This window comes from Conger conger, chromosome 1 (genome assembly GCF_963514075.1).
Source record: "Conger conger chromosome 1, fConCon1.1, whole genome shotgun sequence".
Classification (NCBI taxonomy): Eukaryota; Metazoa; Chordata; class Actinopteri; order Anguilliformes; family Congridae; genus Conger; species Conger conger.
The window spans coordinates 53,817,592-53,844,567 of NC_083760.1; the positions used below are offsets into that span (position 1 = coordinate 53,817,592).

General features: G+C 40.5%; 2 protein-coding genes across 8 annotated transcripts in view; one reads left to right on the forward strand and one right to left on the reverse strand.

Moving 5' to 3' along the window:
• Positions 1–12,772, reverse strand: part of mindy3 (MINDY lysine 48 deubiquitinase 3) — a 38,868-nt gene extending 26,096 nt beyond the window's left edge. Inside the window, exons 1-11 of one of the 3 annotated variants that reach the window (XM_061260736.1) lie at positions 12,428–12,772; positions 11,755–12,058; positions 11,364–11,443; positions 10,206–10,266; positions 9,768–9,950; positions 9,354–9,405; positions 7,077–7,191; positions 6,359–6,432; positions 6,026–6,105; positions 4,100–4,170; positions 1,481–1,561 (exon numbers count right to left, since the gene is read on the reverse strand). In XM_061260736.1, coding sequence (XP_061116720.1) covers positions 1,481–1,561; positions 4,100–4,170; positions 6,026–6,105; positions 6,359–6,432; positions 7,077–7,191; positions 9,354–9,405; positions 9,768–9,950; positions 10,206–10,266; positions 11,364–11,443; positions 11,755–11,905 — 948 coding nt within the window. In that variant the 5' untranslated portion in view covers positions 11,906–12,058; positions 12,428–12,772. Of the gene's footprint in view, positions 1–1,480; positions 1,562–4,099; positions 4,171–6,025; positions 6,106–6,358; positions 6,433–7,076; positions 7,192–9,353; positions 9,406–9,767; positions 9,951–10,205; positions 10,267–11,363; positions 11,444–11,754; positions 12,059–12,236 lie in introns of all 3 variants that reach the window. The other 2 variants (XM_061260754.1, XM_061260746.1) reach the window with 2 other exon arrangements.
• Positions 12,773–15,244: 2,472 nt separating this feature from the next.
• si:dkey-12j5.1 (uncharacterized) overlaps positions 15,245–26,976 on the forward strand; it is a 157,523-nt gene continuing 145,791 nt past the window's right edge. The window contains exons 1-7 of one of the 5 annotated variants that reach the window (XM_061245226.1): positions 15,245–15,412; positions 15,816–15,988; positions 16,072–16,218; positions 17,121–17,270; positions 18,727–18,830; positions 20,537–20,660; positions 22,258–22,386. In XM_061245226.1, the coding sequence (XP_061101210.1) occupies positions 15,346–15,412; positions 15,816–15,988; positions 16,072–16,218; positions 17,121–17,270; positions 18,727–18,830; positions 20,537–20,660; positions 22,258–22,386 (894 nt within the window). In that variant the 5' untranslated portion in view covers positions 15,245–15,345. The remainder of the gene's footprint in view (positions 15,413–15,815; positions 15,989–16,071; positions 16,219–17,120; positions 17,271–18,726; positions 18,831–20,536; positions 20,661–22,257; positions 22,387–26,976) is intronic. The other 4 variants (XM_061245194.1, XM_061245201.1, XM_061245209.1 and 1 more) reach the window with 4 other exon arrangements.

Genomic DNA, 26,976 nt, shown 5'->3' on the forward strand with positions numbered 1-26,976 from the left:
TTCTTCGTGTGACTTCTGTCACACATTCTTTGAAAGTGTCAAAATGTTGGTTTGGTCAAACTTCAGTAGAAGCATTCAAATGGAATTCAATCTTCGTGCATTGCGGTTAGGAGTGAACTCAAGCAGACATATAGCCACTTTTATCATTAATCTGATTAGTTCTTGTTAACTTGTTAACAACTTCATAAAACATGAAGCACAGACCAAGTAACACCAAAACGTACACCAACTTCTAAGAAGCAAACCCGGGAAAGTTACATTTTCTTCATAGTGAATATGGCATCAGTTAGGGGTCCAAGATTGGTGCTTTAAAGGCAATGACCACATCACATTTCCCCCCCTATTGGGTAGAGTATGAAACTCTATACTGGGGTCTGTACAGCAAAGGGCTCAACCTCACACAGAGAAGGCTGACCTTTTGCATTCGTTTCAGTGAGAAAAGGTAGTTCATGGCCAAGATACTTTGAGGTGTGCTGGTCTGTTTCCAGAGAGAGGAATGGTATGCACAGTTATGAGAACATATAAGGCAAGGAAGGCGCAACATCAGTATGATTTGCGACAGGTCCTCCTGATTCATTTCGCGATTCATCGCGTATCCAAAAGTTCACCTGCAAGATGTCCTCCCTGTTTGAAAAGCATCGAATGCACAGACAGCAGCCTATGAATCTTAATGCTCTTCCTAGCCACAAAGTCTCACTCCTTCAGTGGCAGTGAAAGTTGCTTTCTTTAGTCACTAACACCCTATCTAGCCATGTTCTGAAATACAGGAGACACAGAGAAGGCCTGAGGGATGAACTGTCCATTGATCCATTCGTTTCAAACATGGAAGCTTTCCCTGCTGTTTCTGCTAAAATACAGGAGCCATTTTCTAAATCAGAAAACATGACACTGTATGAAACTAATCCACGGCAATGCCCTGCAGAGGATTAATGCGAGCTGTCGATATCGCTTTCCTCCAGGTGCTAATTCGTTTGAAAAACAACCATCTCCCGTTCTCCTGGGAAAGTGAAAATCATTTCCATTTAAAAAAAGAAGAAAAAAGCACCGGAGAAATTACAATAAAGCATACACTTGCTACAGTATCTACTTGTTGAGTGATGTGGAGGAAGGGCGCAACCGATATTTTCTTTTTCACACATCTCTCAACGGTGGGGCAATAATAGAACTCTCAGTAATGTTGCATTACATAATGGGCCCATTTTTACACAAGAAACGTAAAATACGAGCTACGCGCTGTGTGGTGCCAAAACGCACAACCCCTGGCTTCTGCCAGGGCGCTCGATGATGCCTTATAAGTCCACGGCGCCTGTTCGTGCTGTTCTGCATGCTTTTTTTTTTGCTTTAAAATAAAGTTGTGAGTGTTCAATCCATTTTAAAAAACACATTCTTGTGAGTGCGCTGCAAAAAAAAAAAAGAAACTGACCCAGAGTGCAGTGGACTGGTTTACATTACAAAAGCAGAGTTAAGAAGGCAAACTCACCTTGGCAAAAAACACAGATAGATGCGTCTCGCTGCCAAGTATCCAAATAGGGAACTTTGGAGATTTTAGAAACGCTCCGACCTGGAAAAGATACAGAGATTGCAGTTGGTTTCATACCAGTGGACCATAAATGAAATATGGCTCCAAATCAAAACAAGAAAAAAGTTGCTAATTAAGCTCTGGCGACCACCCAAAAAGCAATTTAGAACAGTCAGTAAGAAACACCTATGATTCATGAGAAAGAAATGGTTCTCTTGTTTTGTGTTTAAATGCCATTTATTAGCTTCTATTTACTTAATCCAGAGCAAAGTACAGTGACTCTGCTTTTCATCTTTGAGGAGAATAATTTCTTAGGTCATTGGTTGACAAAATATGTCTTGCTGACTAGATCTTCAGATAATAACACAATGAACATGTGCGGTTAATACAATTTAAATCGGGAACAAGTAGATAAGACCAAAACATTAAGCTTATAACATTAGTTCATTATTCCACTGACAACAAAAACAGCCAACATGTTATGTTATCAGTTAGCCAATGTCCGAAGAATGATTTTAAAAATAAACAAAACCTCTTGTGCACCACGGTTTTATTAGAAAAATGTTTCTTTATATTTGCAAAATAAATAGAACTTCTCCTCACCCAGCATAGATAAGTAATATTTGCTGACATCACTGGATTCGTAATTCTGAACAAACAACTTCACAAATACCTAAAGACAAAATCTTTCATAAATAGACTTAAGAGACTAAGCAGAAAGAGTACATATTAGTCCTGTGACTTTTTCTTGGCCAATGTAAACAATAGGCCCTGGCTCGGCTAATTGATGCTTCCCTAGATCAAATTTATTTTTTTATTTTTAGCTGTAAATGTGTTTCTATGCCTACTTTATAGTTAAGCATTTCAATCCATGCCATTATTTCAACATTTATTAAATAATATGATGTTGGCTTAAAAAACTGGTCGAAAGTGTGTTCTGCAGCATATAGATTTTGAAAATGCAATCTTATCACAGAGCGACAGCAGTGAAAGATGGGATATTTTCGGGGCTACATCACACAGTGTGACATGTAGCAATCGTAAAAGACGGACGATATTGCAGTATACAGCCAGCATAAGACCACGGCAAGCTCGATTCAGGCATAGTTCAGTGGCGATACGCTGTACACTGGACCAATCACATTAAACTCATTTTCAGACTTGCGCTGCAGAAGTGGTAATCGGTGATGGTTGTTTCTCATTTTCATTTCTTTTTCTCCAGTAGACTCAAAGACACACAAAGAAAACGACCAAAGCCGAAGGGGTATAACCAAATCAAACTTCACAATGTGCTATCAAAATGTAGAAGCCCCCCCCCCCCCATTCCACGGCTAGGCTACACACCAAAATCCCCTGACAAAAATAAACATGTCAAAGTGATCTGGGGCCAAAGAAATATTACATTATATTACATACATTGGAGCATTGTATTTCCTAAACTTAAAGCAACCTCCCACAACCAGTAGTTTCGAGAACACTAATGTGTAATTTCAGTCCCGTTCCTTCGAGGTCTGTCGTTCCGGAAGGCAGCAAAAACAACATGCTGCTAGGGGCCGTCCAAGAAATTTAAACGACGCAGGTCATTAGACTTCAGACAGTTCCTCCTCAGGCTGGAAGCTGCCTCAGCTGGCCAGGCATTCGTCTTTCCTCCTCTTCAAACATTGTGAGAACCTCTCGCAGGGTTGCTACGGCTCGTTGAGCGGTTAGCACGCCACTCTACGTTCCGCCAACAATTTCCCCCATGCGGCTGCTCGTGCTTGCTTTCACGTGTGGGTGCGATTCTACGGTCTTGAAAATAACTTCTTTTTTTTCCTTTTTTGCCCCATGTTTGTAGGGGTGTCTGAGCTGTTGAAGTTCCACTTCCAATCGTTTAATGGTGTGAAGCCGTCATGATGATGTCCATATGACGGCCGTTCGCTTGCCTATCGCCTTCGACATTTTTGAGCGCTTTGACGCTAAACCGTTTTTTGGGTCCGAGTCAAACTCGATGTTGACCCACAGGAAAAAAAAAAAAAAACTTTAATCCAGAGAATATTAAACAATAACTATGTTTTTGGCCTGCTGTTGGACAAATAATCTTTCACACACACTGAGAGAATGTGGGGAAATGGCATTACTCCCTCTGCTCACCAAATAAAGCCTCTAATTGGCGTAAATGCAACTGCCATGTTTATTTAAAGCTTTCTTATCATTACATAACATCCTTTGTGAGCCATTTCCTCTTCGTGGCTGTGACATCATTTATTAAAACCTATTTAAATACAGGATTCACTTCATTTTAATAACTCCTTAATTTGACAGACGGTCGTTTTCAGAGTGGCTTAAAAAACCACAATGGAAATATCCACGCAACGCATACAGTATAACAGAACAACAAGAACAAGAAAAAAATAGCACCGCTAACACGGTTAGCATCAGCCTGAAAACCAGTGGCGAGTCTACCAGAGTAATCGTTTAAACATAAAAACAAATTAAACCATTAAGCCAATAAAAACAATTAAAACAGAACCCAGAGAGCCCAACAGGCAGTATGAGACTGTGCATGGCAGCAGCCCAGACTGCCATACAAGAACTACTTGCCTTGCAGTAGCGTAGAGACTCCATTAAGGTGAGGAAGCCCACGGCAGCCTGGTCATGGATACCGTGCAGCTCTGAAAAACAAGGTTATGCCCGTCATTACTGCAACTTACAAATATTACAATTACCACCCAGTACTCCTTTGACTTCATTATAATCTTAAAGTAATCTCATTTTGCAGGTAGCTTAGTTTAACTGAGAAACCGAAGGAAGCGTAGCCTTGTCGTGACCTCACAAGGACAGTCTTTCTTTTTCTGCAACAAATTTCTGAACAATGAATCTGCTGGAATGTTTGACGAAATATTGCTTCTCACTTTTTATTCTCCCCTTCCTTTATATCAAACTTTGCCGATATTTGTGCAGTTCATTTTTGGTAATGTTCCATTGTCAAATTTTTATAGTACTGTGTTTTGAGGTTGTTTTTTAATGGGAAGGTGAGACCTGAATTTGTTTTTGGTTGTGGTCCTCAGTCTGGTCCTGGAGAGCCGCAGGGTGTGCAGGCTCTTGTTCTTACTCAGTACTTATTTAATCAATTAAAGCAGTTTATTACACAGTTAAGTCACCCCACCTGGTTTCTTGGGTGTGAATTGGTTGCTAAAATTAAGGCGAAAACAAAAACCGGCACACCCTGCAGCTCTCCAGGACCAGGAGTGAAGACCGCTGGTTTAATGCATCAGCAAGAAAATGCTTGATTATTACTTTGTGTCCTCTGGCCAGCATGCGACTGAGGTTGGTATCTGAGATTCCACTGAATTTGAAGTCGCGTATCACTCACAACATAGCACAAGACATGCCATTTCTCATAGCCATCTTCAAGTTCATCTCCACACAACCATCCAGTGGCGACCAGGTCATTTACAAGTGATGGCAGGCTGAGCCCAGCTCATTACATGAGAGCGCTTAACATTATCTTAGACCAGCGCTGCTCGACTCCAGGTCCTGTGGGCCTCAGTGTCTGCAGTTATTTGCTCCTACCTTGAGCTACACCACCTGATTTAACAAATCATTTCACCAGCTTGGTTCAGATAATAAGCTAATTAGCGAAATCAGGTGGCGTACCGCACGGTTGAAGCAAAGGCAGCAGACACTGCAGCCTGCAGGACGTGGAGTTGAGTAGCGCTGTCTTAGGCAAATGCACACTTCCAGCCAATTTGTGTGGCTGTTCCATGCCTGCAGAATACCAGCACTGGAAGGCTGAGCCTCATTATCTCCCTGATTCAGAACAAAGGATGTATAATCAAATATCGCAGCACAGTGCTGTAGGCCAGAGAGTAGTTAAGGGTACTAACAAGAAGGTCTCTTAAAGGTTACCCAAACCTATCAGTAGGTATGTAACGAGTCAAAAGTGGTCACTACTTTAGAATCCAGAAAAAAAAAAGGGGGTTACAGAAGTATAGACTTTGTTAATGCGAGACATCAATGTCACCAACAATTCAACGTCGATAGCAATTCGATTTTGGTTTACTCTATATATACTCTGCCCAGCTTAGTAACTCATGAACCACTGTGCTTGTGGTCATTATCTGTTCATACAGAGGCTGTCGCCAAGGCTGAAGCTCTATAACATCCAATAACATGACTGGCAGGGCGACATGACCAAACAAAAAACACTGACTAAGTTTATTGTAAGAATAAAGCTGTGTGGCTCCTAGTTTCGTTCCGTAGAGTGTACATCACAGTCGAGTGTACATTTCTTGACATACACATCTTCCCACTGCCACCAAGTGGCAAAATACAGAACTGACCTTTTACCATGATTCCCAACATCTGCATATGCACTGCAGCCATATTATTGGGTGAAATGACATCAGCGCAATTTCAGGAAAACTTTCAAAGAAATGCATACATTTTTAACTGGCAAAAGAAAAGGTGGGTAAAGGGAGAAGTTCATCTTCCTGAATCATACTGGCAGAAAGCTTAAGCACTTACTCATTCCAGAACATTCTCTGTCACCATCCCATACATTGGACACAGCGTGACCCGTCATCAACAGGTTGATCAGACTCTGACTGAAAACAGAAAATAACAGCAGTAATACAAAGCAAATACATTATGGCATCCATTCCAGTGCGGTTTGGGTGAATGGGAATAAATCACACCTTCAATCTGTGGGATACATGACCTGTTATGCTACCTAACCAATAGGCAATATAAAATCAACATGAAACAAAACATCTACAATATTAAGTGATACTGGTATCCAAAACTTAACTTGATCGAACATTATTCTCTTTCATGCATATGTGCAGAAAACTGGCCTACCTTCCATGACCGTAGACTGGGTCAATCAGGGGTTCAGCAGTGTCTTCAATTTCATTCTTTATATTTTCAATACCCTGTAGTAAAGAAATTAAGAGAGCGTACATCAATGCATCTGAAGCATATGGCGAGAGTCAATACCGGGAATAATTTTGTGCTGATTCACATCAATCTTTTCTCTTTTTAATAGATTTATCAGTGAAATAAAAGAAAAAGATAAAAGGCATTTTAAAACATGTATAGGCATGATACACCTACTGCATTAATAAAGCATGGAAACACTCAATCATGTGCATACAGCCATACATGCACGTTCACTCACGCACTCAAGTTGCTTCCCATCTGTTGGCCTGTCATTGGTGACAAAAATCATAACAAAAACATGCACAACATGCTGTATGCATACCTTTGGAATCCTACCACCAGTTAAAATATGCACACACTGATGCTCAACATCTCTGGAAACATACACATGCATACACTCATGCGCACACACACAATCTGCAATCTGTTGGCCTGTAATAGGTGACCAAAAGTAAAAACAAAACAGACATACATGCTGTGCGCATATGCTTGGAATCCCACCACCAGTTCAAAAACGCATACACTGAGGCTCAACATCTCTTCTCTCTCACACACACACCATTTAAAACAAGGCTGGCGCAGTTCTTTTTGAAGGGTCCGAATAAGAGACATTGACCAGGTGCTGCCCTCTACCCACCTTTGTCAATATGACAGAGTAAAGGAAAAGCAGAACTCCAAACTGGTTCCTCCATGTGTCATACAAGGCCAGCACTGCCTCCTTCAGCTCCTCAGATGTCTTCAGTGTCCTTTTGCTGCAGAATCAAAAGCGCACATTTTAATTTCCCCAGGCACATCCACTTGTGACAATTTGTGGCTAATTCATAATTCAGTTCCTTCGCAGCTCTGTTTAACACTGCTGGGCTAACACAAAGGCAAAGTTGTGTACGAGAAAAAAACAGGTTCGATGATGGGTCATGAGACGACATACCAATCACAGCGTTGGACCCTTAGTACCTTAGTACAGACTCTTGACCAATAACCTCTGAACGTGCAGTGCCATCGCACAATAGGTACATCCTAGGTAGGGCAGGACCCACTTTGCTTCCAGAAAAGCCTGAATTCTTCAGAGTATGCACTCAACAAGGTGCTGGAATGATCATATAGGGATTCTAATCTCAATATCACCACAGTTCCTGCCATTTCCTGCCACACATATATGCTGCAAACCTCCCGTTCCACCTCCTGCCAAAGGTGCTGTATTGGATTGAGATCTGGGGACTGTGCAAGCCATCGGAGTAAACTGAAGTCACGGTCATGTTTGTGTAACCAGCTTGATGGGATGCATGCTTTGTGACAGGGTGCATGATCCTTCTGGAAATATCCATTGGGAAAAAGGTTTAGACTGTGGCCATAAAGGGATGAACATGGTCAGCAACAATGCTTAGGCATGCTGTGGCATTCAAGTAATGCTCAATTGGTATTGAAGGGGCTTGCGTTCAAAGAAAACATTCCGCACCATCACTAGCCTAGATGTATGGATTTACGCCATTTACAACCAATTCTGGCCCTACCATCGGCATATCTCAAGACAAATTGAGATACATCAGACCATGTCATATTTTTCTAATATTCAATTGTCCAGTTTAGGTGATCTCATGCCCTCTGCAGCATTATCTTCCTATTCTTAGCTGACAAAAAGCATAAAGCAAAAACACAGCAAAAAGCCGGATAGTCTTCTGCTGCTGTAGCCCATCCACTTCAATGTTAAGAGCATGGATGCAAGCATACCACGGTTATAAACCACTGATATTAGAGCGTTTCTGTCCTGTTAGTTTGAACATGCCTGCCCATTCTCCTCTGACCACTCTCATTGACAAGGAGTATTCGAACAGTAAGTGTATCCCACAGAACTGTCATTCAATTAATGTTTTTTTTATATCACGCAATCGGTAAAGTCTATTCTGTAGTGTGTGAAAGTTCCAGGAGGGCACGTGTTTTCTGAGATGCTAGAACTGTCATGTCTAGCACCAACACTCAGTGAGCACTTTGGAGCAAACAGTGCAAATATAATGGAACCTCAAATTAGTCCATAGGCTAAAACAATAAAGCATACACAGGAAATGTGTGTCTGTAAAAGCATCATGTCACAAAAGTCCTGAGTATAAGCAGTTATTAGGAGAAAATATAAATTAAAATATTAATCAAAAATCAGGATGCAAAATCCCTTTGTCAACCATCAGCATGGGAAAAGCCAAAGAACTGTCAATTCCTTCAGACACAAATGATAGTTGACCATCACAAGTCGGGTAATGGGTACAAAAACATACTTAAATGGTTAAGGGGTGCCCATAGTTGTGGAACCTGTTTTTTGGCAGAAATCTTTTTCTTTTTTTTCTTTTCTTTGGTCTTCCATTGAATCAATAATAAAGCACACTACTGTACAGATGTTGGAAAATAAAGCTCATGTCAATAACTATTATTTTAGTGTACAGCACTTTTTGTGCGTATTTACGAGGGGTGCCAAAAATTTGAGCCCACTGTAGTTCAAACAGGTCTTTCATGTCCTGGTTTCTAACATCAGTAACGAGGTGATTCATGTAAATCATTTTTTCCACCAATCAGCTTTTGATGGAAAACCAGCTGATTATAGTCAATGTGCTTACAATGTCACCTTACCAGTACTTTACAGGTGTTTACAGACACCGCAAGAGACTCCCATAATGCCCCATGAAACAACCAACAACAACCGCAGACGTTACATAATATTAAAGGTTGAATCAAAAGTGAAAGTGAATGAATGCATGTTTCATTCCTGAAGATGAACAATATGGAAAAAGATTAATGTTCTGCTGATAGTAGTGTCGGGTTTAGAGAATATTACAGCATTCATCCAGCAATTATTGGTTACAGCCTAAATCATTTTTAGGTTGCTATCCACTTGGTATGGTATTAGAAGATTGAGAATGTAACTTACTGCACAATGGAGTGAAATCGCTCAAAGCCAATCTCCTCAGCAGCCAGTGCAGCTAAGCACAAAGACAAATTCCTCAGCAACATGCGCGCAAAACAGCACACAGCAAAATCACAAGGCACATACAGAAACAAAAAAGATTTACAATGGGCAGAAAATTCATTTTAAATATTTCCAAACACCACAATTTCATAATTACTCATCTGTTGTAGCATCAAATTCTACAGTTCACACCAGCACATGGATAGTCTAGCTCATGATGACAAACTCAAGGCCCTAGGTCCATTATTTCATAAATCAATTACCTTTCCTGAAAATGCTATTGCTATGGGTGACTGAAGACTATGTATGACCACACAGCAAACACCAAATTAAGTAGAGTGCAGGAGAACACCAAACACAGAAAAGAGATCTTACATGGCTGGAGGTCTTCAGTTGATGACCGGCTTGGTTGAGGGTGACTGTCGGGGATGTCCGAGTTTTCGTCTGAGATTTTACCCTTAGACCAAGTGGCCAGGCAGTAGGACCCAGATTTGTTGAAACAGGCGGTTTCCAGAATTTCAGCTAGAGTGTAGCAGAGTGCGGCTTTCTGCTCTTCACCTGTTTTGAAAGACAAAGAGTGAGGCCAAACTGCATTTTGGGTGTTCAGGCCATGATGCCTTCATAGAACCATCACGCAATTTAACAATGGTTCTATAATGGTAAAAAAAACTCTCAATTGTATTAGATACATGATAATATTATAGCATTTTTTCCTCTGAAACAAGCGCCCACAAAATATTATTTTCCAAATTGAAAACTGGAGGTTTTCTGTTGGCATTCAAAATGCATTCAGTTACTTTGTGTAAAACTCACCTGAAATATCCCGCCAGTTGGATCTTTCACAATTAAACAAGATATTCTTCATTAGGAAGGCCTGCAAAACAAACTTTGTACGATTTAGTGCTACAGGGACCATTAAACCCGTTTTATACTGGCACCTTCTTAATGCCAAAAAATAGCTGAGAGGATTAACTTTTTCACACTACATTATTTGCTTATTTATGAGCCACTTATCCCCAGTGATTTACGGAGGCTTACGAATAAACATTACACAATTTCTAATCCAATCCAGGGATCATTTTACACAGAAGTACCTTAAACTACTTTGTTCCAGGGACTCCAGGGAAATCGCAAACACTGACCGACCACACCATGCTACCCACAACATGATGGAAGCTGTTGTAATCATTCATGTATAACGTCCATTCTTCATTCGCCCTCTGATATTTTTGTCATATAAAAGCCATTTAAACCACAGAAGTCAGGGCTCACATTCATGCATCAGAGTAGGACTGCTGATCTGGTTTTCCTTGTTCATCCTGAACGTTTACATAGTCACACGGATTAAGCCTAGTCTGAGACTAAATTACATTTTGAATAGAGATTATCCATGTACAATTTAATTTTGTTTAAGACAGGGATGGGCAAGGAGGGTCGTATCGGTTTCTGGATTTCAGACCGACTTCTCCTCTTACTTATTTAATTAGCTCAGCCATTTACATGACCTGTCGTTTATAGCCAAATTCCGTGATATAAACAGGATAAATGTTCATGTTTTATAGCATTTTATTGTGGCCTAATTTACGAGTGAATCGGTGATGGTCCATATAGCTAATTAGCTGACTGAGCCAGGGTAACAGGTGGCAGCAAAATCCTGTATACACACCGGCCCCCCAGGACTGGACCCATCACTGGTCTAGGAGTAAACTTAATCTGGGTCTGTGAAACCAGTCCATTATGATCCTAGATCGCCACTCCTACTCTGAGACGCTTTCGGCACGATGTATTGCATACAGAATCGGGCGTTGTAACAAAGCTATTAAATCTTCAGACGTTTTTCGATTTTGGCTAGAAGAAACATTACATCAACAATATGAGTCACAGTTCATACAAGGTCGCCCGTGAAGTCTTTAATCGACAATTCCCCCACATAACCTATGAAGGTTTGTAACTGCATCGAATGTAACCAACCTGAACAGGTGCTATCACTGCGCAAGGGCCCCCTTGAAACTGCTCCAACGCTGTGCGCTCCGCCTCACTGAATACAAACCCTTGAACGAGATTTAATGTCAGCTACGATACCTAACTACATAACTCTTAAAGCGTATTAAGCCCTGTAGTTTAGTAAGATTTTGTCTCCGTTAAATTGCAAATTGTTAATACACGGATCTCGCAACCGAATTGTTAGTATTGGACTAACGTTAGGTACGATGAAGTTACCAGTTCAATTACTTAACGTTACTTAGTCAACGTTAGTTATCAACAGTTATCTTAACAGTTCATGAGGATGTAACTTAGGTTTGAATCTGACACTGAAACTTTACTCAGTAACTTAGCTAAAATGGCAAGCTAATAATAATACCTTGTGTCCATCTCCTGAACAGCGCGTCTGTCATACTGCTGCTGGTTTGTCTTCCCCACACCAGGTCAACCACTTCTTTGTTGAGATCAGACATTTCTAATGTCTTCAATGCGGACCTTGACACGGAGTAGCTGAAGAAGATGCAGTGCATGCACACCAGGAACCCAGAGACGGTCACCCCACGAAGTAGCTAGCCGGCAAGCTAGTTCCTCTCTACAAGACTGGCGATTAGCCCCTTCCGCGTAATGGCAAACTCGGTGGCATTTGCCACAGATGTGGCTCGTCGCAAGACAGTAGCTATCACCTAAAAGACAAATCAAAGGATACTTTTGTAACATACAGACTGAACAAAACACGGATCATTAACTGGGTATCTGGCTAGCTAACACAATATGGAATTCTGCTTTTCTTATTTTTTTTCAGGTAGCACTAAGGTTATAGTAACTTGGTCTAGGTAGCTAGCAAGCTAACTAACCCGTTACCTCGCTAACTACTTCCAGAAGTCGGTGCCTGTGGAAATGCTATCTTGCTCAATTATAGCTACGTTAGCTTGCTAACGTTAGCTCTAACGTTAACTGTTAAGATTTCTGGGCCAGACTGACCAACTGGAGCAGGCCTCCAAACGGACATGCTCGTTAGCTGGACTGCAACGATATCCAACCGGCCAAGTTACCTCAAACGATGTCTGAGGCTCCGACGTAACCGATTTTAATAGAAAATAAGCAAAACGAGTCGCCAGTTGTGTATCGTTTGTGCTGAATTAATAGCTAACGTTAGCTAGCTTAACGTTATCACATTTCAAAGATCCTCCTTGTTCCTAAGCTGGCGAGCTAAGTTACAGCCAATGGAACCACCTTTAAGCAAAATAAATGTAATTTCGTAACTAGGCAGTAATTCGTTGAATTTTGTTTGAAATATAAAATGTTGACTTATTAGCTAGCTGGCTATTCCAATGTTAGCTACTATCGCCACTTCCCACTCATTCTATTTACTACAAGTCTTACAAATGTGGACTAAACGTAAATGTAGATAGGGGATTGGTCCAAATCGAGAATGTTCCCCATACGTCACGCATTCAGGCGTCCCATATGACAGCATGGTGGCTTACCATAGGTTCAATTTAAACATCAGTCAAACACGTTGCTATCACAACCGCTCTTCCCGCCTTCATGACCTGCAACATCAGTATCAATGGTAAAGCGTTTCCGATAACTTTTTAGAAATGACGTAATGTACAGTCTTTAATCCAATGGTAGTAAAACTACCAGCTCATGGCCTAACTTAACCCTTTCAGGCATGAATTATTCAAATACAGAGCAATATTTTTCCACTGTTTTTTATTACTTTGGAACAAATGTAAAATTATGTAAAAAACTAAAAATAAATCAGTATCTTGTATTTTGAAGAAGTTGCATATCTGTCCACTGTAGTGGACACCATGCATTAACAGTATAAAAAGTGGTTCCTTGGAAACTACATAGAAGGGCATAAAATATACAGTCTATTTTTAAAGCACTAGCTTTCAATAAATGTAATACAAAACCAAATCAGGTCCTAAAACATTTCATATATCAAAATTGGTTAAATATCGGATAGAGTAGTCCTTCACACTACAATGGCGTATGAATGTAATGTAATATTTCTTTATTTACTTACTTACATTAGGTGCACATTGTTACTGTGTGTTAACTATGGTTTTGCACAGTTAATAGGCTGGAAAAACGTTAATGTAAAGTTTTTACTTAGCATCCTGATAGGATGTGCTACAGTATTTATTTAATACTTTGGTCTCTCACACATGCATGCATCTCTCCCTCCCTCTCTCTCTCTCTCTCTCTCTCTCTCTCTCTCTCTCACACACACACACACACACGCACACACACAGGCAAACCCCATCCTCAACCTCACATAAGCTTATATAATATATGAACACTTTATAACTGTACAATTGAACCCAATCAAATGACAAACACAGCATATATGTGTGAAGAAATATCACTATTTTGAGTAAAACCTGCAAAATATTGATGCATGGACATATAGGCTCAATATGCAGAATATACCATTTCATTAATGATGCCCACTACAGTGTACATATGGATTTAACTATTCCTTATGTCACATTTAATTTAATTTAATTTGACCTATCTGGGTATCTTAGAATAGAAGGATTTAACTCATATTCATGAGGTACTTGGTGTGTCTCCATTTTGAATGTATGATATCATAGCTCAAACAGACAATGTTATTTTGGCGTTTGGTATTATTTTACAGAATCATCCAAATCACTTATTTTAATTCTTCATATGTTTCAGGTTTTATAAATTGGTTTTGATCTTTTATAATGGCTTTTTACAAATGTATGTGTTGGGTTGACGCTCCAGGCTTTAAATACAAAGAAGTCAAAGTATGTACATAAAACATGCTGCCTGTTGCAACACAATGTTATACGACTTATTACTTTATTTGTCAATTTTAGCCACATTGAGGTTATTACCCCTTATTAAAACTTATTAAACTATGAAGAAAGTTGTACAGTTGCCAGTCCTGTAGTGCAATCAATGTTCTTTTTAGACATTCATCAAAAGCATTGATAATGATCACAGAACTGTTCTTATCCAGTTCTGTGACAAGTGACTTTCTACTACAACGATGTAGGAGTGAGTGGGATAGGTTCTCACATACGGTAGGTAAGTTGTCACAAAACAAGTTAATTTCTCCAAAACAAGACAAAAATTAGCTCAAAAATTAATTGAATAGCCATTCTGCATGACTTCATGTTCTGAGGTCAACTTTTTGCATGTGGTCAAATTCACACAAATCTGAGGTGAGGACAGTTTTCTTATTTTTCACCTTCAAAAGTAAAAAAAACGGCATGAACTTTTTATTGAAACACATACACAAAAAATTATTTTAATAATGTGTAATCGGCACATAGGCATCTTATAATAGTACTCAGCAGACATCTGAGGTGAGGACAGTTTTCTTATTTTTCACCTTCAAAAGTTAAAAAAACGGCATGAACTTTTTATTGAAACACATACACAAAAAATAATTGTAATAATGTGTAATCGGCACATAGGCATCTTATAATAGACCAGCAGACATATCCCTGGCAAGACAGGCTGAGTCTGACTATCAAATTGATGCCTTGACCCAAGACTGGGCAAGTTATGTGTGGCCAGAACTGTGAATCTACACCTGCCACAATGCCACAGTGTTCTGCTGTTGATAATTTCATATGAAGATGTAACAAATAAATAATGAAAACATATGAAATATGTGCCTGCGACTTCATTCCTTAATTTGGTATGACATGTATTCTATTGTGATGTATTGCGCCCAATAAATGTAAGAATGAGTGAAAAAGTGTTACGCCTCACTCTCCCCTACAACCAGAGAATATGCAGGCGCGTCTTCGCTCTTTGCGTTTACAACTTGCAAAAACTGTCACAGGAAGAGCGTTACGATAATTTGGTACTTTTTGTCCTCGAGCATATTCCGTTCTCGTAGCAGAATCACACGCGTAAAAATACCATACTAGGGTTTCCAGACCAAAGTTATCTGAGGAAAACCTGGAAAGTACATAAAATGGGAGGTCAGGCAAAGAGTAAAAAGAAAAATAAGCCAAGGAGGAAAGAACATCACTCAAACAGAGGTTTGTCCAACTTAGTTACAGATTTGCCATGTGACAGAATTTGGAGATAGTTAGCTAGCCTCTCACTTGGCTACCTAGCTAGACTAGCCAAACACACATGGTCTTGATACCTAGCTAAGTTAGCTAGCTGGTTTGATTTTAGCTGGCTTCGTTCTAAATTAAGCCAACGTCAGTAAGATTTCATGGTTCTCTCAATACTCGCTAACCAACTTGGGATTTGTAAGTTCAAGATGTGCTGTCTAGCTAGTCTGCTATCTGTACTGCTTGTTCTAGCTTTATTGTGATCACGTAGCTGCTGTCACAGTCCAGATACCCGTTACTTACTAGCATTGCCGGTAACAGCTCTATCGTCTATCGACCATGGTGTACATCCACAGTGTATCTAGTGGTCTAAACCTTACAGGTGACTCACGGAAATCTTGCATGGAATTGGTGACCAGAACTGCCATTTCTTGTCCAACAACAGACTCTGAACAGAGAGGCTTGTCGGTTCAAGAGAGGATGAAAGTCAAGATGCAGGAAAAAGCCAAGAAGAAAACAGCGGAGAAATACACAACTGAACAGTTACTGGAAAAGGTAGAGAGGAAAAAGGCACTCAAGCAGAGTAACTCTTTTGACGAGGGCAAACTGTATAAATCTAATGTTTTTCTCTCCTTTAGACTGAAGAATGCATAGATAACTTCAATTTTGAAATGGCCCAGATGTTCTGCCAACGTGCTTTGGACATTGAACCTACAAATCTGAAAATCCTAGACATGTTGGGAAACGTTTGTGCAGAGCTTGGCAATGTGGAAAAAGCCAAGCAAATATCCTTTTTTACCAGCGTACATATTAGTGGATTTGTCAGTGTGAATATGCTTTTTAGTGATTTGTGTAACATCGCAAAAAAAATGTGTTGTGTCATTCTACACTGGTGGATAGGTTAAGTGAATTGGCAAAAATGCTGACGTAGCCTTATAAAACACAGACACTGCTCTTGCATTGTGTACAAATTCTCTAATATAGTCATTCAGTTCTTCAGAATACCTGTACAGTGCTCTCAAGTGTTAACATTAGTGTTAACCTCTTGTCAAGTCTAGAGTGATGGCAATGTAGGGCTGAGATTTTGTGAGGTGAACATGTAAAGTGTAAAATGTTTGTCCTCCAAAATGTGCTGTTGGCCACTGTGAAATATCTGGCTCTTGGGACAGGGGACGGCACATTTTGGGGCAGTGTCAACATTTTTGTCATTTTAGCACTGCATTCCAGTACATTGGATTTGAAAGTAAAGCACAGGCTGTCAACTTTAACTTGAGCCTGTTAACACCCATATTTTGTGATCTGTGTCAAGAATTATAGCCCTTTGTATACATAGTTTCCCTCATTCCCTCAAATGCGAGTGTTCATATTTAGTACTTTGTTGCAAATCCTTCCACCATGTGAACACAACACAAAAACATTGATATACCATGAAAGAGGTGATTGTCTGTACTTTTGCCTCGCTTATCTTTTCATCTCAAATCCAAGTGCTTTAAGTATATAGCAAAAAACACACTTTCAAGCACACTATCATTCCCATACTTTTGGAGGGCAATGCACTGTATACACTTGACACTTACACGCCACCTAGGCAGGGGGCACTCTGCAGTGGTTTGAGCCGTCCCCTGTTGTTGCTGTTATTGATTCAATGAGAAATTAATGCGGAAGCCTCCTTAATCACCCTTTTCACGCGTTCCTGAAAGCCGTGGAGCTGAGTCCAGAGGAGGGTCATAGCAAGTACATGTACCTGGGCCAGATTCACACTGGCGTGGAGGCTGTGCAGTACTTCAGCAAAGGCATCGAGGTCATGCTCAACACTCTGGAGGAGCGGACGCACTCGGTGAGTTTTCGCAAGCCCCGGGGCAGTGTAAGGACGTGCCAGTTGAAAATCATTTTAGTAAAATGTCAGCATAGTCCAGGTTGAGATTAAATCAATTTTTGTAGATGGTCCATTATAAATCCAAATTGGCATCCAGTGCCGTGCATTCGCCTGGCAGGTCAGTTAAATTCCAGTCGATGGATGTAAATGTATTGGAATTGTCTTCAATCTCCAAAACTGAATTACTTTTGGGATTCTTTCCAGCTCTGCTACCATCCAATAAACCCCACACAGTTTTAAGAAATGTCTCTTTGGCACACTTCTAACCTTTTTTAATGTGAGCGAGAGGACCTTCAAATCAAAGCGAGCTTAGCCTCATTAGTTTCATTAGTGTAGGCAGGAGATGCACTAAGGCATGGAACAGGCCCGTATTGAAGAAATGATTAGATAGTAAGAATATCACTAACTTTCTGTGGCCAATCTAACTGGAATTCTGAAACACACAGTAAATGGAAATGTTATTGTAGGGGAAAATCCATTAATTTATAATGCGTATCTCAAAGGTATATGATTTATGTCTATGTACTTCCAAATAGTGTGGAATCAGAGTTGGTCACCAATTGTCTTGCAATACCAGTCACTTGAGCCAAATGATTGATGCAGTTGTGTAATTAAAGCTTTGAATAGAAAAAAAAAAACAAACAAAAAAAACAGATGATGCGGAAGATGCTTTGAGAAAGTTGTCGTTGTCAATGAATGCCTTCAATATTATTGACCCTTTGATTGAGAGTAGATTACTTCAAATCAAGAACTTCAATTACTTCAAGTTTCACATTCATATTATCACAAGTGTGCTTTCATGTTTTTAAATGTATCAGAATATTTGTGAGACAAATGTGTGAGAAATGCTCAAGGCGCATGTAATTACAAAGTCAACTTGCTGCTCCTTTTGCATGAGTTTTGTATAAAAGTGTGACAATTCCCATGTGCATACCTACTCATTTTAGCATTACAGCATTTTAGATCGTACAGCAATATAACTTGGGGCAAAGTGTTTTGAAATTCTTATTTAAAAAAGCTTCTTTGAAGTCACTACTGACTGATGCAGTACATTAGACTGACACAAGGGGGCAATATGGCCTAAATGAGAGGTATTTGATCTTTTGGAATGTGGAGATAGATGCTCACGGTACATTTTCAGATGATAAATTGTAAATCCCTGAAAGATATTTTTGGCACGACAAATATTAGTTCTTCATCGGTTTTGCAATGCCTTTGAATGACTGAGCGATTCAGTATGGACTGTGTGAATAGCCTTTCAGAACAACAATGAGAACAAAACCTAGCAAAGTTGTTGAAGGCTGTTTCTGAAGTTCTTGTAAGTGGTAGGTATTTTTGTGATTGAATTTTGTGTAAGGTCTGGAAAGGACGGACCTTTGAAGGGTGTTGTATGATGGTTGTTTTGTTCACCTCAAAGGCTGAAGGGGCTGCTGCAGCCTCAGACCATGACGCGGAACTGACAGGGAAGGACGTGTCAGTGGCCTTCTGCTCAGTGGCAGAGATATTCTTCACTGACCTCTGGTAACATTCTGTCTCACATTATCCCGTGAATATTTATTTGGCTCCAAAAAAACATACACGGCAGCTGTGGCTGTGTGTTCCCTTCCAGACAACAGGCATTGAAAGATGGCATTGAAAATAGAGATAAAACGGCATGTTATTTTAGAGTATCCAATTCTTTTGAATATTTCAGAATGGTTAAAACATTTATTTTCACATTTTTTCCTATGAACAAAGATGACTTGTTATGGCCATTGGTCTATATTTATGCTGCTGATGCTTGTACTATAATGATTTTCATTTTGGCTTGCAGATCAGCTAAAGTAAATGTTGCGCTATGTAGCCTAGATTTGCTCACATTGAATTGGCCATCTGAGATATACTCTCACCATCTGAGCACTTTATTTGGTATTTATTTGACTTCATTAGGGTAAAAATGCGATCTAACTCACATTGACTGTGGAATGATTGTTGGTGCCAGACAGGGCGGTTTGAGTATCTCAGAAACTGCTGATCTCCTGGGATTTTCACACACAGCAGTCTCTAGTGTTTCCAGATAATGGCGCAAAAAACAAAAAACATCCTGTGAGCGGCAGTTCTGCTGGCAAAAATGTCTTGTTAATGAGTGAGGTCAGTGAATGGCCAGACTGGTCAAAGCTGACTGGAAGGTGACAGTAATGCAAATAACCACACATTACAACAGTGGTATGCAGAAGAGCATCTCTGAACACACAACGCCTCTAACCTTAAAGTGGATAGGCTACAGCAGAAGACTTAAGTCTAAAAAAATAAGTAATACCTAATAAAGTGCTCACTGAGTGTTTATTTGTCTCAAGTTCAGGAGGTGCAATATGCATGTTTTTTGTCTTTCAAACCACTGTTTCTGGATATTCTTTACGTCCGTAATTGAAACAGAGTTCTCTGAAATTGTGAATATTGCCTCATATCTTTTCATAAGTACTGAAAATTAAACTAATTAAAAAAATATCTGACAACTAATTTTGGCTTTATTTCAGGAGTTATTTTTTAGTTTAGTTTTATTTTAGGATCCACTGGTCTTGCAAGACTTTTTTGAGAGTGAGTATGAATATGTGCAGAAAAACTGCTTAACCCTTGTGTTGTCTTAAGGGTCAAAAATGACCCGCCACTATGTTTCACAGCAGAGAAAACCCCCTAAATGATATTTTTTCAACTTGAAATTTGATGACAAACTTTGATGGGTGGCAGGTTGTTTCTTCATGCAAAATAGATTTGGGGTTTATTCAATTCAATTAAATTAAGCTGCTTTATTTTAGGGGTTTAGTGAAGGCGGGTCAAGGGTAGTATACAGAAAAAAAGTCATACAGAATGTTAAGACTACACAAGGGTTAAACATGTCTTATGAAAGTGGCATCTAAGAATGAGTGCCTTTAAAACCAGAGTGGTGCTTGGTAGAAAGGTTAAGAGCAGCACTATCTACAGAAAAGCATAACCAACCCTATACGAGTCTGTTGCTTACAATACCAGTCAGACAAACAAGCTCATATAATGTGGTCAAGCATACAGCATCACACTGCTGACCTTTAGAAATATCAAATCCATAAAGTTTACATAGTATTTTTTATTTTTGTTTTCACCACCTGTAGAGACATAATGAGCAAAATGTCACCTTGAACAAATGTATGGTTACCAGGGAAGAGAAGTGTAAGCGCAAGCTAAAATTAAGGTGTTGTATCTTCCCTCGTCAGTATGGAGGAGGGCGCGGCGGACAAATGCAAGGAGGCCATAGAGCGAGCTTTGCAGTACGACCCCGACAACCCAGAAGCCATGCAGCTAATGGCCAGCTATCTGTTTAGCATCGAGAACATTCAGGTAACCAGGCATCTCCAGCCTCCCTCGCCCCAGAGGGGGGACGTGCTGTGAATAAATGTCTGTTTGTTTATTTCTTTCCCTTTTTTTGTGCTCTGTTGAAATTTTCTTGCCAGTAGGCTCTACTAATGATGAATTCAGTCCACAGTGAAACCAAGGAAAAGCTGACAAACTGCTAAAAGGGCTGTCTTTTATTATCAAGTTTATTAACTTGCCCCTGGTTACGGGTATGCACTTTGCACTTTGTTGTATGTCGCTCTGGATAAGAGCATCTGCCAAATGCCAATAATGTAATGAAATGTTGTTGTTGGTAGAGTTGGAGTTGTTGCGTTTCAATACAGTGAAAATTAGTCTGAGTGAGTTTCGCGGTTCTTCTGGGACAAAAGCTAAATTCCCCTCGAAATGTTACGCTGTGAAACATCGCCTAGCACCGAGTATAATTAGTGCTGACACGATAAAGATTTTAAGATGTAACAGATGCATCCCTTGAGGAATTCACAAGAAATCTCTATGATTGAGAGTTTCTTCATCACTGCTGATGAATATCTGTATTGGCGTGGTTGCTTCAGATGACAAGACAATTAGAGGAACCCTTGGTTGGCTCAGCTGCAGTAGGTTTAATGGCCACAAGATGGCAAAGTGGTTTAAGGCAAATATGTCACCAGGAAGTTGCCACCGTTCGCTCTCTTGTTTCTCACACACATTCGCAAACCAGCCTGGAAATGCCTTCCGAATATGGGTTTCCACCAAATAACATCTAGATTAGCATATATCCAAATGTATTTAATGGATGACTGTGAGCAGTTATTGCTCCAAACTTTAATATTAATGTAAATTTTTTGTGATTTTTTACACTGTAGAAATGCTTGCTTGCACTGTGCCAGGCGCCCAGGGAGTTCTGCTGGTAGAGTTGTTCACTGCAGTCACTTCCTCTGTGGTGCACTTCTGTGCTTGATGATGAGCACTGTCGAAAGTAGTCTGTGAAACACCAAATTCCTGGTAACAGACTGAGGGCTATGCAGTTCTATAGCTCTACCCTTAGCATTTTTAGAGACATTATTGTATGGGCATTTCAAGAAGTGTATGCGTGGGCCTATTTAACTGAATAGCAAAACAGAGTGGAGCAGTTCTTGGAGTGACCAAAGCTCCACATAGAAAGATGTGACTCAATTATTATCATTACCGATCAGCATGGTGGAAATAGTACGGACAAATGGGTCCAAGTTAATAACTAGGGTAACTTTTCACCTCCTAAAGGGCAGTTCAACCGCCATTGCATGAGTGACTGAATTCCGCCAATTTGCATCGGTGTTTTTATAGCACCGCATTTTATAACGGCAACAAGTGTCAACAGTTGGACTCGGAGGGTGACGGGAGTTCCAGTTCCGGGGCCTGTGTTTGCATTATCGCACGGTGTGGATGATTGCCCTGGCTTTTGGGAGGCAGACCCAGCAGAACAAGCGAGGTGCTGATGTGGTAATGGATGAATAATCACGGATAATGAGCTTGTGCGGACCGTAGACGCGCAGCCCGAGCTGGGTGAACTGTTGTCAGCTCTGAGGACGGGGGGAACTGAAGCTGCCTGGGCTCTGTGTTTCAGGAGGGCTCTGTGTTTCAGGAGGGGCGGGAGTTCCTGATGCGGAGCGTCGCGCTGTGGCTCCCCGGCCAGAGGAGCCGGGCTGAGCCGTGCGGGCAGGAGGAAGACGAGGACGACGAAGAACACCAGCAGGTGAACATGCGCAAACTCAGTATCACATGCAGCTCGCTACGCAGTACGCTATATAGTGCACTCGGTGCTCCACAATATGCCGTGTGCAACATCCTATTTTATGTCTATAGACTTGCTATACTGTATGCCAGGGCTAGGCAACCCTGATCCTGGTGTGCCAGGGACGGTCCTGGATTTTGTTCCATCTAAAGCTGTAACTACATAACCGGATTACATTTAATTATTCAGGTTTAACCCATTATGGACTAAGGCACCCGATACAAATCCCATGGAAAGGCACAGGAATCACAACGGCATTTCAACGGCCATGTGTCTTGAAAAACCCATAAGGGGTTAATGAATGCAGGTGATCATCATGTGCTGGAGGCACTCAGTAACCATTTTTCCATTACAGAGTTAGGTGCTATACAATTTGATGCGCATTAGTAAGTTATTGCGACTAACTCTAATGGAAAACGAGTTAATTCGACATATGATGCGCTAGACTAATTTGTTTGCTAGAGGTGGATTAGAGTAGATCTAATTCGATTTAGTGCAATGTAAAACGCTTGTAAAAACGCAATGTAAATGCAGTATGCGATGCAATACAACACAGAGTGCTGTACAGTGTGATATTTATACAATGCATTTATTCAGACTCCAGCATTGACAGAAAGGGGATTTATCCATATGCAAATAACATCACTTAGCCAAAGTTAAAAAAGACTGTCCTTCAACATGAAGTGGTGCTCAAGCATGGGAGTAGAATGCACGTGAACATGAGATTCAAAAACAGGCCACAGCCGGCATCCTGTGCCACCCTTGCTCTGAAAATGGTTCCAGTTTGGCAGAGTGCCCTGCCGACAGGAGCCCCCTGCTCCCGGAGCTCGATAATAACACTGTAGGCAGAATAGTGTACATTGCAAGACCCCGGGGTGGTTAAAGGGTAGTATCCCTTTAAGAGTTATTAGCTGTGCTGTGCTCCTGTGTTTACAGTGGTAGTCTGTCCGTCCCTAACCCTGCCCACTTGGTTCTGTTTTTATACCGTTTATTCTTACGTCTCCACTTTTCGATTGCTGTCGTCATTGAGGAAAAGCAATTCCGAGGCTGACTCTGGGTTTTGAACGAGCCTTGTCGGCTTGTCATTTCATTTCGCTTCCCTGTACCTGTTCTTCTTCACCTCCGCCATTGTAGCTCGGTAGCTACAAACAGTCTACTGCAGGGGTGCCAAACTCCAGTCCTGGAGGGCTGCAGTGTCTGCTGGTATTTGTGGTTTCCTTTCAGTCAGCAGTCAATTAAGGCCTTGAGAACAAGGTGTGTGGACTCTTTAGCCAATGAAAGACTTTGAAATTCATTTCTCGTGCTGACGCATACCGAGTCCTGACGGACTGGTCCTCCAGGACTGGAGTTTGACACCCCTGCTCTACTGAAACCTCCACACAGGCTCTGTAGCCCTACCCACCCCTCCCCACACAGAAAAGAGTGCCACACCCAGAAATGTCCCAAACACACATCTTAGAATCACTGAGCGTGGTTATTTTCGAATATTTTCAAGCTAAAAATCCTGCACACTATGCCTTTAATGGGGAACCGTGGTCCGAATCTGTAGCCTGATATGATTTATGATGCCTGTGAATGTTAACAAAATCATTACCGCGTACCGCCAGGTCGTAGCTCTGACGGGTGATCACCGGATCATTAGCACCCGCTCCGTATCGCTTTCTCCCCGACCTCATGCATTATCCATGCGCCGCGCGAAATCGTACCGGAATGTTGATTTTCGGCTGGAATTTCCCTTTAACAGAAACAGACATTCTGACATGGCGCGGCAGACTTCCAGTTCATGAACTGTGTAAACCTCATCAAAAATGAAAGCGCTGGCATTTCCAAGAGCCGCCGAAGGAAGTAATGAGCGGCGTATTATGAAAGGTTAGCATTTGTTAATGCTCCCCAAGACACAAAATTCTGCTCTCCATATATTACGGCGCAGAGGTCAGGGAGAAAAACAATTAGTGCGCAGAATTGCTTTTACCTGCTCTCAAAGCAAGCGTGGGATACGTTGTTTGTCACTGTCATCCGGATTTGGCGAGACCAGAGGCTGGTGTTGAAGGTCAGTTTTGAGAACGGCCGTGTCCAGCGGACGAGGCGGCTATAAAGATGAATGAGGTGGAAGGCAGAGATGCAATACACTCGCTGTCATGTAGTTATTATGTAATTTACCTGGCAGGACTTTCCTCTTAAAAGGAAAGCGCGTATTCCCCATTCTTAGTCTCAAAGAAGAAATTAATATGTAAAATTTTTTTTTAATAAAGTGGTTTTGAAATTATTTATACTTGAAATCAGATTGTCCCATATGTGCTTGAATGATGTAATAGTGTGATTTGTTTTTAATTTACATTATTCATGTGCCATGATGTCTGCCGTACATTGCTGTGAAAAAGTATTTGCCCCCTTCCTGATTTCCTCTATTACAGCATATTGTCTTATCTTAACCTTAAACCTTAAAAAAAAAACACGTTTTTATTACCATTTTGTTTATTCAATGGAAAATGTTATCAAACCACCCCTGTGAAAATTGAATTTTCCCTTAAACTTAGTGGTCGAACCACCTTTAGCAACCAAACCCTTCCTGTAATTACATATCAGTCTTTCACATCGCTGTGGAGGAATTTTAGCCCACTCTTCTTTGCGGAAGTAATTCGATTCTGACAAATTGGTGCGTTGTCAAGCATGTGCTGCTCGTTTCAAGTCCTTCCACAGCATCTCGTTGAGGTTCAAGTAAAGACATTTACTGTTTCAGTTTCCTGATTACAGTACATTTTTTCTACATACCTTCAGTCCATCACGGGTTTGTAGAACCCACTGTGCAGGCTAATTTCATAATCAGTTAAATGCTAAAAATGCATTTATTTTGTCTCATAACTCATGACTCATTTTGTCTTCAAACTTAGTTGTACCAAAAATGGTTTGTGTTGGTGAGCAGGTGTCTGACTTTCAGCAATTAAAATCTCACTGATTTCACTTGTCAGTCTCTATTTTAATCTTCTGCAGAATGTATCCTTTATAAAAAAGGAACTGTCTGCCAATAGAGCACATGATGGGAAATTAATGCTTAGATCATATGGCTGATTATAATTTGTGCCATGTTAATATGGGGCATTTTTTCTTCATGGCATGCACAGCTATTTCTGTATCTAAATAATCCCTCAATAGGTATTAATTTTCTAATTATGAACAATTAAGGGCTCATTGCAATTCAGAAGTTGTAATTATGGTATAAATGCGAGCTAGCATATACAGTGGCCACCTGGGACCAAGTTTAAAAACCTAATGTGGATCACAATCTCTGAATGTCCTACTTGTTCACTGAACACAGTGGAAATGCTAACTGATGTGCGCATCAGTAGCACAGTGTCAACAGTATGGTTGCTTTGTACTTTAAAGGGTACTGGCAGTCTAGCACCAACTGAATCTTGCCCCCGTGTACAACTCTGATACTATTGTCAGACACTGATTTTATTGCAAAGGTTTGCAAAAGGCTGCGCGGCCTGGAGATAAAGATCAGTCTCAGTGATTTAAATAGCTGGTTTCCCAAATCAAAAAGGAAAAATTGCGACTCCACAGCACAGTATTCTCTTTGATATCCTGGAAATTCTAATCACTTTGTTGATGTTCATGCAATTGGCAGTTTGCTTTTCCCATTTTTATATCTGATTTTCAAAGCTTTCATTTTTGTTCAAGAATGTTTTATGAGCTTCACATCTGCACCATTGCTTAAATTCCAAATTCAAACCCTAGATATACTGCCATTTGGCAGTATGGCTGTGTATTGGAAATTATTTTGGGAAAATAAAGAAATGGCATGGTTTACTGGCGCAGTATGTAGAGATTCAGCTGTTTGGTTCACCAGAATTCTTTGGTTTTTGTTCTTTTACACTGTTTGAAGACCTCCGAAAGTTGTTAGCCATGCAAAACATATCGCTCTCGTGTCTTTGAATTCGGTGTAATCCGGTTAGAGGGGTCGATTCATGAAGGAATGTTGCGCTATATTGAACCCAAAACTGGCTGAAAGGAAGATTCATTGTTTACGTCATCTGTAAAGGTGAGATGTAGATACTGAGGTCCTGTAAGGCCACTAGATGTTCAGATGATAAAAGCTATGTTTCTCAGGGACTTTACTGAGTTTTAGGAATTGTGTGGGGATCTTTGTGCCAGTGACCATGGAGCACCCTTCTCTTCATGTCATCACCTAAACTTTTACTCCAAGATTAAGTGAGATTAATGTTGTGAGTAACACTTAAATTAATCCCCTTAAACAAAACCTCACGTTAAGTTTGTTTGATGTCACAGTGACACTGAAGGATAATTCTGGTTACCCTGCCTAATTTTCCTTGTGCAAACAAACGTGAGACACTTGTTTTGCTACCAATGTTAATGATCTTGATGTACAACATGTGCTTCGGTTACATTTTTGTATTATTATTATTTTTGCAAATTCCAATCTCACCTTCCTGTTCTTGCCGCTGATGAGAGGTTTACATCTGGTTGTAAGTTGTCGCTGCTCAAATTTTCCTCCACAGTGTGATGCCATACTTTCACTCCCGGTGCATG